Source organism: Galeopterus variegatus, unplaced genomic scaffold, assembly GCF_000696425.1.
Source record: "Galeopterus variegatus unplaced genomic scaffold, G_variegatus-3.0.2 Scaffold136, whole genome shotgun sequence".
NCBI lineage: Eukaryota > Metazoa > Chordata > Mammalia > Dermoptera > Cynocephalidae > Galeopterus > Galeopterus variegatus.
Genome location: NW_007726247.1, coordinates 653,275 through 664,000, shown reverse-complemented (window position 1 = coordinate 664,000; position 10,726 = coordinate 653,275). Strand labels below are relative to the sequence as shown.

Sequence of the window (10,726 nt, the reverse complement as noted above, 5' to 3'; positions counted from 1 at the left end):
GGTTGGTTTTTTGTGTGTGTGTGTGACTTTTCTATTGGGGTCATATTCATTAAAAGCCCTAGAAGCTAGTTTTGGCTTAACCCTTCTCTAGTATAGGAATGACTCTTGATTTGTTTCCTGTTGTTACAGAAGCAAATTGTTTTGTTTCTTAAAATTGCCTGAGAGGGATAAGTTACAATTATTGTACCCCCAATAATACCCACAATTATTTTCTGGGTAATTTATATAGCAAAGCATGTAATAAATGGTCATGGTATCAAGGATAGGCAATATTATTACCTCCCCTTCCCCATTCAGTTTAATTTTACTTCAAAGTGCTAACTTTGTGAACTACTGACAATGGTTTCTGAGGGGGTCGAAACTGCTTAGTAGCTTCTGGTGGGTTTTCTTACTACTCGTACCCATATTCCCTTTAAAAGTAATAAAAAACCTGTAGTGAATTTTGACTCTTAATGCTTTCCTCTTTGTCAGCTCCCACTGCCAGCAATGGGTTACTCAAAAGTAACCGCCACATAATCACTTCCTAGGTCTCTGTATTTATATGCTGGTTAAGTCTCAATGGTGTTTAATCTTTTTTAAGGTCACTGATAAGCCCTACACCATACTGATATGACTTCATATGGATATGAAATATATATCCAGGCCTACCTGAAAATAGAGCGCCATGTCTGTTCTTTAGAGATGAATATTACTGCTTTAAACCAGAGCAGTTAAGCTTTGGCAGTTTTAAACTTTTCTCAATAGGTGAAGTGAACAAAATTTCCTACTGACAAATAATACTAAACAAAGGGATCTATGTAGTTAAAATTCCCATACTCCACTCGACTACAGCCAAAAAACTGGACCTTAGGTGATGTAAAGGAGGTAAAAAGTCATAGCAGCAGCAGCTATTTTAAATGGTAATTAAGCCCCTTGGGGGTTGCTCCTACTGAAGATGTAATTAACAGTGTGGCTTCTTGAGCTGCCCGTTTCTAAGAATTACCTAATGACAGTTTACCAAATCCTCAACGTCCTTTGAGTCTTCTGAAATAGGACTGCCCAAAGATGATCCAATGATATTTGATTCTTCTTGATGATGGAGTATGGGATCTGTAATAATTGAATTAAGTTTCAGGTTAGTCTTAAATGTATGTATGTATGTATGCTCTAATCCATGTCAAGAATTTTAAGTATTTTACCAATAGCATAGGATTTAACTAGCAAGAAGACTAATATCTTTATTATTGGATCAAGAAAGACTAAAACCTGAATTTAAATGTCTGACTGATTTTCCCCTTAAGGCATACAATGTGAGTTGTATTACAGTACCTGTTAGTGTTGTCAAAGGCAAGACAGATTCAGTATCTATAACATCAGATGCCTGGATAAAGCCATGTGGTGAAGGAACGATAAGTATAGTTTCATCATCAATTGTTTGATCAACTTGTTCTTCAATGGTAGGAGACTCTAAACCCTAAATAATATTTTTTTTTTTAAAAAAAAGAGGGATGAGATTCACTCTCAAATTTCTCAGTTTCTAAGGTCTCAAGCATGTCTAGGTTTGACACAACTGGACTTGACTTCAAGACATATCTTGTTTTATAGTTAGAATATAAAGAAATGAAAGGTTACGGTTTTAAAAAAAAAGACAAAAGTTACCTTTAATGCCTCATAATCTACTATATATTAACAAAAAGGAACTTAAAAGAACCAATTCAGTTATAGTTCACTTGAACAGAGAAGAAACAATGCTGTTATGCTGTGGGATGAGGTTTCTAAAATGAACCACAAAAATCTATTACTAACCACTCTCAGGAAAATGCTTCTCTGGGTTCCAACAACCATTTCTTAATCTATTGCAGGTGGACAGGGGGAAATTTTAGTGAGAAACTGTGATAAGACAGCATAGTTTTCTTATTCTCTCTGACTGCCACAAAGATCTCTTTGCCTGTCCACTTAATGTCAGCAACAACACTGTCGGTTTACTGATACTTGTGAGGTCACAGGTAGGGGTCTGTACTTTTATTTTGCCAGTCTCAAGAAAAAAGTAAAGTACCAGAGCATATCCCTCTAAATGATTCCTAAGCTCTTTCCAAACTGCATGTTTGAGGCTCAAGGCAAGAACCCATCAGGCTATTCTCTTTATGTGCAACTTACCTCAGTAACATAAGCACTGGCTAAATCAGAAGGTGATTCCTCCTCTTGTTTAAGGTCGGTGTCAGAGATTTCTTCTTCCGTTCTGACCATAACACTACTCATCAGTTCTGTGCTATTTTGGTCACTGAATTTGGATACATGAGCATCATTAAATGATGGCTCTACAGTCATCTTAGGCTGATGAATTTCATCTGGGAAAGTGTCTGCTTCCAGGGCATCTGGAGGCTCAGGAAAATCAGATGACTGAATATCACTATCTACTGTCAGTTCTGCCCGGGATATGGAAGAAGTGATGTCCTCTGTGGCAACAGTCTGAATGATGACTCTTGGTGTGTGACACTGCACAGTGACATTATCGCTTGTGTTCAACAAATGTTCTGGCTATAAAATGTTAAAGAAAAAGTCAATGGCAAAATGATAAAGTACCCATTAGATTTAAGTTACACAACATTTAGAGGTGGTACCCCACTGTCCCCTCCCATACCCCCTGGAACTACAGTGTTTTTATCACTATTTTTCTAGAACCCTTTTCCTTTACTCACTGGGGCCCTTGCTCTCCTCTCCTAATGTCCCTATCCTAATGTACGTCCATCTCACATATGGAGATATAGGAGATGAGAGACCCCAGGGAGGCAGAGTGATGGTGTAAAACACTGGCCTGGGACAACAGTGGTAGGAAAGATTGTTTAGATAGCTGTACTACCTTATAGTTTTGGGGCTTATTTTCTATCAACTAATCCTGGTCTGTAACAGGTACTTAAAAATCAAGTAATTTATGTAACGTACAGATAAAGCATGAACAATAATCTGTTCAGGAGAAGCAGGAGCAGCAGTGGTCAGGGTTACTGTGGGACTGGCGGTCAGAGTTAGGGGAAGTCCTTGGCTTGAGCTTGTTTGAAGTAGGTAGGTGCCTGGAGTGCCAGTGGGCTGTAAATGGAAAGACTAAAGGAAAAAGAAAAATAAAATAGTTCAAGAATGATTAAATCTACCTTTACATCCCCAAACAGGGACTGACTTTACTAGCCACAAATGTACTTACTAGTCATGCAGGTGCACCATGACACAGTTTCATGAGCACACCCAATCATCCCTCTTTGTCCCTTCTCTGTAGCACATAAAAACTGACAATCTCCCAGTTTTTAAAAAAGCTTCACATTTTTGAAAAGGCAGAACAGCAGTGCTTACTTACTTGACTACATTTTTTCATAGTATAAGTTTAGGAATTTTTTTTATATTAAAGGAAAATGTACAGAAATAGCAATAAGCAATATTCTGCCAAAGGAAAAAGATTCTTATTTGAAAAACTAGTTAACTGATAATACATTTATCTTTTGAGATTGTGGGGGGGTGGGGTGGCTGGCTGGTAACCTTTGACTTTGGTGTTATCAACACTGTGCTCTAACCAACTGAGCTAACTGGCCGGCACCTTCTGAGATTTTTAAAGGAAGCATAACAAAATTATTTGCTAATGAATAAACCTTTCACAACCATAAGCTTCTATATAAAATTTGAGTTAGGTAAAGAAAATGTATTTGCACTTAATAACAAGTGTGGGAATTAAAATCATGTAGCCTGTTTTTTAGTCCAATGTAGTCATGCTGACTTAAACCAAAACAACTCTCCTGTTTACTGAGAATCGCTGCTAAAGTGGGGATAATAACTGCCTGTTATGAAAAGGTTTTGTTTAGGATTAAAAATGATTACGAAAGTGCCTAGTATTCGGTGGGGATTGAAATTTCCTTTCCTTTCCGTAAAAGTAAAAGCTAATCATTTTCCTAAAGGTTGCATGTATTAATCACCTATGGTCAGGCATTATTGTAAAGGCTTTATGTCTGCATGTATATTATATATGTATTTTACTTAATATACTTAAATATACTCTCTTAATATTTTGAAACTGAGGTACTGTTATCATCCCCCATTAATAAACTGAGAGAAGTCTCTAAATATTTGATTATGACATAAGGAAAAACCTGAACATATACCCCCCCAAAATATATATTTTTTGTTTATTCTACCTGTGTCGAATGGTTGTCTTACACATCTCTATTTTGGAGACCACTGATTAGGAAACTGAGACTTATGTTAATTAAACTGCCGGCAGAAGTTCCAAAGATGGAAAGAGAACCTTTTGCTGTGCTGGCCATCCTGCTGGGATACGGCTATGGAGAAGATGAATACTCTTGCACCAACACTCCTTTGTTCTTCATAGTAAATAAATCGATGTAATTTAAATAAAATTTATATTTTCTTCTTAATGAAATATGAACTCATTTTGGGTTTACTTGTTTCAGAAAGCAGGACAAGGATTGGGACTTCTTTTCTTTTCTATGTTCATCACTTCCAAAAGAAACCCCATTTCCCTGCAGCTGTAGGCAACCATTAATCTACTTTCTATATCTACAGATTTGTCTATTTAGACATTTCAAATAAATGGGAGCCATATACTATGTGATATTTTGTGTTGTCTGGTTTTTTTCACTTAGCATAATGTCATCCATGTTGTAGCATGTGTTGGTATTTCATTCCTTTTTATTCTTGAATAATAATTTGTATAGCAGTAGCACATTTTATTTATCCACTTATCAGTTGATAGACATTTGGGTTGTTTCCATTTTTTTGGTTATTATGAATAATGCTATAAATACAAACATTCGTGTGTAAGCATGTGGACAGATGTTTTCATTTCTCTTAGGTATATCTGGGATTAGAATTGGCAGATAATTTGGTAACTGTTTAACCTTTCTAGGAATTGCAAGACTTTTCCAAAGCAGCTAAGCCATTTAGGGACTTTTAAGTAGAAGTCTGATTTACATCTAGTCTCCTATCCATCTAGCCTCAAATTTTTATATTTCATCTGCTTCTATGATAGTGTTTTTAAAAATGATATCAACTCATCTTTCTTACACATAAAAATGTCCAATTACTATTTTATGAAGTATTACTCACTGGAAGAATCTCAAATGTCTGTAGTGTTCCGCTGTTTAGTGTTATTGTTTCCGAATCAACAGTAGCAGCAGGTGAGTCTGTTGAAGCTGTGGTAAGAACAAAGACAATAAATAAAATGCTTTATAAATTTAAATTTCTACAGTATACTCAACTGTCATGAAGGCAATTTCATTTTGAATAATTCACATGGAAACCTCAATTTGAAGTTTTTATGAGATAAAAAATAGATTTGTTTGGGATGGCATATAGATCAGGGGTCAGCTAACTATTGCCCACAGCCAAATCCAGCCTGCTGCAACTTTTTATAAATAAAGCATTAGTGGAACACATCCATGACCATTTCATTTATATATTTTCTGTGGTTGCTTTCACATCAGAACAGATTTGAATACTTGTGACAGACACCATAAGGCCCATAAAACATTAATTATCTAACCCATCATAGATACTAGTGGTTAGCAAAGTTTTTCTATCATAAAATGTTTCTAATGTTAGAAAGTAAGAGAAAAACATGAAGGCTACCCTGCAAAGAGACAGGAACTTGGTAAAAACTAATTTTCCTGGACATTCTGGTAAGCAGCATAGATGTCTGGATTGGTAATACCAAAATACTAGGATTTAGTTCTAGTGATACTTCTTAGCAATGTAAATATGGACAAGTAACTTAATTCAAACTAATGTTAAGAGATTTTATCTGTCCTGCCTACCTCATATGGCTGTGAGAATGAAAAGTACTTGTAAAAACAAGAAGTAAATATAAAACAGTATTATTTCAGAAGACCACATGTAGGGGACTGAATAGCACTTTAGAGAGCCGATAGTGTCATCTCTTCATAGGTGTGTCAACTGAGGCTCAGACTTGATCAATGTCTGCTTTAAATTATATAGGACTGAGACTAACTAGAAGAAATATGATCTCTTTTAGTGCTTTCGGTCATACCTGTAGGTAAATCCATGTGAAAAATGATTTGGAACTGACATTTAATGTGTAGTGTTTATTGTTATTTGGTATATTACATTCTGATTACAACGTTTCTTAGTTGTCTGAAAACAATGTAACACCCTTACCAATAGAAAAGCTCTTGATTCATGTTTTTTCTCTTACTATTTGATGGATTATTAAGATCACAGCTAGAATAATTTGAAGTGATTCCAAATAAATAACCTAAATCAAGGTGAGCAAGCTACTGTGGTCAGGGACAAATGTGACTCAAGTCTAAGAATGGTTTTAACATTCCTAAAGAGTTGTTTTAGAACGAAATAGAATATTCCACAGAGACCTATGTGGCCTGCGAAGCCTAAAATATTCATATTTACTATCTGGCCTTTTACATAAAGAAAATGTCTGCTAATCCCTGTCCTCTCACCTAAAAAAAGAAATAATTAAGAGATTTTGATCAGAATGCTAAGAATAATGGGTGGATTGTAGAACTCTTACTATGCTCACATTTCTTGCTGGAATTCTAAATACTATCAAAAAACAGGGTTGTGAATGAATATTAAGGTACTACTTATAAAGTATTTGCTGTCTTCCCAATAGGTATTGTCAACCCAACAACCAAGGAAAACTGTTAACAGTCTCTGTGCACAATCAATTTATAGTCCACTGTAGCTCTCATATTTATATGGGCTAATAATTTCAGTTGTTTTGCAATTCTCAGACTATAAAATGAAAACAAGCAGGGCCAAGGAAAATAAATTCTTCATGCTCTTTTACACTGGTAGAAAGGTAAAGCAAATAACCAAACTCAAATTAGGACTTTAAGAATAAAGTGTGATTAGTATAAATGTCTCTTAAGGCAACTTTGACAGATACTGCATATACAGGTATATTGTGTTAACACCAATAGGTGGTCCAGTGATTCTTTTTTTTTTTTTTTTTTTTCCTTTTTGTCTTTTTTCGTGTCCGGCAACAGATCGCAACCCTCAGTGTCGCGCCTGGACTGGGACCGGCCAGGGGATCGCAACCCTCGGTGTTGCTCCCACACCTCGCTCAGCCAGTGAGCGGGAACCAGTCTGTATGTGGGATCCGAACCCTCGGCGGGAGCGCCACCGCGCTCCCAAGCGGAGCACTGTAGCAGTGCGCCACCGGGCCGGCCCAGTCCAGTGATTCTTAACCAGAGGATAACAGGATACATATGGAAATGTGTGGCGTGTTTCTGTTTGTCATCATGTTGGAAAGCACTACTGGCATTTTGTGGGTGAGGTCAAAAGACACTGAACATCCTGCAATGAGAAGGACAATCCTGCAAAGAATCGTCTCATTCAAAATGCCAATAATCACCTGGTTAAAAATAACACAGTGATTGGTATACTTTTGAATAACGTCCCTTTCACAAGCAAATAGCATTACGTAGATCAAAAAAAAAAAAAAAAACCAAAGTGAGATAAAAGTAGGTGAAAAATAATATGGTTCTGAGAATTGCATTCTCATTCCTTTTCTGTTACTATAATCTAAGACTGATGGAAAGAAAGGGAAATAGATGAACTTGGCTTAGATCTGAAGGAAAAAAAAGTTCCTCTTTCTGTAACAACTGCTGGGTTCCCATAATCTCATTAAGCACAAAATTGTCAGAGGCTAAGGACAACAGAAGGGTTAAAAAACCACATAGTTCCGCATAGGAAATTGTCCGTTTACTCTCTAAAGAAAATCTTTCTGAACCTCACCAAGACCCATTTCTTCTACGTACCTCAAATTCATCTCCAATTTGTGTATCTTCTGGTGAAATTACTACAAGTGACATGCTACTTTGTGAAGTCTGTTTTTTTTGCTTGACTGACTGCCTTTCAGGTAGTTTTCTATTAAAATTAATTCTAACTTCTACTTGAACTATTAATTTCTATTAAATCATTAATTATGAAACCTAGAGAGTAAGACAGTTTGAAAGGTTTATAACAGCTGGGAAGCTGGTTATAAGTCTCTTCTGTCTCACATTCATTGTGCATATATTAACTGAGATAAACATAAAATGCCTTAGATCTCCTTTAATTCATCAACATGGCTACATTTTAATCAACATTCTAAAAGACTGGGAGGTGTCAGATCCATTAACCAAATCACATAGTTCAAATAGCAAGGAGTCTTGCAGTCCAAACACTTACAGACATGGGTGATCTGGACTGGAATCTGCAACGCTGTCATGGGGCTAGGAGAGATCGCTGAATTATCTTCCAAGCGGGCAACTCTGATCTGAACATGCTGTACACTGGAACTGGAATTACTGTTTGGAACTCCAGATCCTGATTTATTCTCCAAAAGCGTTGGGTTGTTTTTTTGGTTCTCATGTAACTGTTTAAGACCTTTTATTAAGACTGAAGGGAGATGGGTAGACAAAAAGAACATTGATTCTCTGACAGACCACAATCTAAACAGCAAGGTTGACCGGGATGGGGGCAAGGAGGAAATGTATTTGGAATAAATAATTGCATATTGAGTGTGAGATATTATCAGAATAACAATAAAAATATTTTAAAACCACAACCTATCCTGAAATTTTGGAAACGTTATCCATCATAACAAACTTTAAAAATTCTTAAGATAGGGGCCGGCCCAGTGGTGCACTGGATAAGTGCGCCGCTTGGGAAGCGCGGCAGCGCTCCCACCCGGGGGTTCGGATCCCACATACAGACCGGTTCCCGCTCACTGGCTGAGCGAGGCGCGGGAGCAACACCGAGGGTTGCGATCCCGTTGCCAGTCCCCGGTCCGGTACGGGGGCAACACTGAGGGTTGCGATCCGTTGCCGGACATGGAAAAAGACAAAAAAAGACAAAAAAAAAAAATTCTTAAGATAATATTGTTTCTCTTGCCATCTAAGATTTATAATGCTAAAAAACAAAAAGTGGACATTGTGAAGAACATGGAAATAGAATATTTTCTATGTCGTAGAGCTTCTTGATAGATAGCATTGTTAAGTACCTTATCTTCATTTTTTAAATGAATAATGCACATTTTTTCCCCCAACGACTCAAGGGCACTTGACTGTGTGGATCTACTCACAACTCCAGAGGTAGCAGATATCTTTTCCAAATAGTAATATGCAGCCACCTCAAGCTCTTGCAAAGGGAGACCACACTGGACTCTACTATTCATAAACTACATTAATCCTCTATTACTGTGTGATTAATTTTTAAAAGTCGCATTTTCCTGATTGGAAAGGATGAAGTCAAACTGTCCCTGTTTGCAGATGACATGATCTTATATATCGAACAGCCCAAATCATCTATTAAAAAACTCTTAGAGGTGATAAAAGAGTTCAGCACAGTAGCAGGATACAAAATCAACACACAAAAATCAGTAGCATTTCTTTTCACCAATAGTGAACAAGCAGAAAGAGAAATCAAGAAAGCCTGCCCATTCACAATAGCCGCCAAAAAAATAAAATACCTAGGAATTGAACTAACTAAGGACGTGAAAAATCTCTATAACGAGAACTACAAACCACTCCTGAGAGAAATTAGAGAGGATACAAAAAGATGGAAAGACATCCCATGCTCCTGGATTGGAAGAATCAATATAGTGAAAATGACTATACTACCCAAAGTAATATACAAATTCAATGCAATCCCCATCAAAATTCCTATGACATTTCTCTCAGAAATGGAAAGAACTATACAGTCATTTATCTGGAATAACAAAAGACCAAGAATAGCCAAAGCAACGCTGAGCAAAAAAAAATAAAGCTGGAGGTATTACTCTACCTGACTTTAAACTATACTACAAAGCCACAATAACCAAAACAGCATGGTACTGGTACAAAAACAGAGACACTGATCAATGGAATAGAACAGAACACCCAGAAAACAACCCACGCACTTACTGCCATTTGATCTTCGACAAAGGCACCAAGCCTATTCACTGGGGTCAGGACTCCCTCTTCAGCAAAGGGTGCTGGGATAACTGGATATCCATATGCAGGAGATTGAAACTAGACCCATACCTCTCACCATATACTAAAATCAACTCAAAATGGATTAAGGATTTAAATATACACCCCGAAACAATAAAACTTATTAAAGAAAACATAGGAGAAACCCTTCAGCAAATAGGGCTGGGCACAGACTTCATGAATTTTTTTTTTTTTTTTAGCTCCCACCAAGCAAACGGAAAGGACATTCTTGGGGGGGAGGGGAGAGAGGGAGGAGGGAGGGAGGTGTCGGTGACGGGCCATAATAATCATATACAGTGTATATTGACAAAATAAAATAAATAAATAAATAAATAATTAAAAAAAAAAATAAATAAAAGTCGCATTTTCATTAAGCCGGAGTTCCTCAGCATTTAGTTTTATTTTGGAAAAATGGAAGTTGGAACGCTATAGTAAGGGATTTTGTAACCTAAACCAAAAAGACTGTACAACTTAGTTTAGTGCCTAAATGCAAAACAGGCAACAAAATGAAAAGTATGAAAACCCAATTTAAGCTCTCTGGATTTACATAACAAATGAAATTAGAAATTAATAGAATCTTTGTTCCACAAAATAAATTATCACAGAATTTCTCTAAATAACATACCTGGTTAAAATACTTGAAATTATTCAACTCATGAGTTGATTTAAACTTAAGTTTTCGGAAGTACATCTTTATACAAAAATTCATTTCTTTTTTCATAGATTATGTGGAATAATAAGAATATGTGTAAAGT

The 10,726-nt window shown here is 36.5% G+C and overlaps 1 protein-coding gene across 4 annotated transcripts in view; it reads right to left on the bottom strand.

The window, feature by feature from the left end:
* Positions 1-21: 21 nt before the first annotated feature.
* DMTF1 (cyclin D binding myb-like transcription factor 1) overlaps positions 22-10,726 on the bottom strand; it is a 50,264-nt gene continuing 39,559 nt past the window's right edge. For 3 of the 4 annotated variants that reach the window (XM_008589341.1, XM_008589327.1, XM_008589334.1), the window contains 6 exons: positions 8,188-8,397; positions 5,086-5,171; positions 2,923-3,078; positions 2,137-2,517; positions 1,309-1,453; positions 883-1,089 (listed from right to left, as the gene is read on the bottom strand). In XM_008589341.1, coding sequence (XP_008587563.1) covers positions 983-1,089; positions 1,309-1,453; positions 2,137-2,517; positions 2,923-3,078; positions 5,086-5,171; positions 8,188-8,397 — 1,085 coding nt within the window. In that variant the 3' untranslated portion in view covers positions 883-982. Of the gene's footprint in view, positions 1,090-1,308; positions 1,454-2,136; positions 2,518-2,922; positions 3,079-5,085; positions 5,172-8,187; positions 8,398-10,726 lie in introns of all 4 variants that reach the window. The other variant, XM_008589321.1, reaches the window with a different exon arrangement.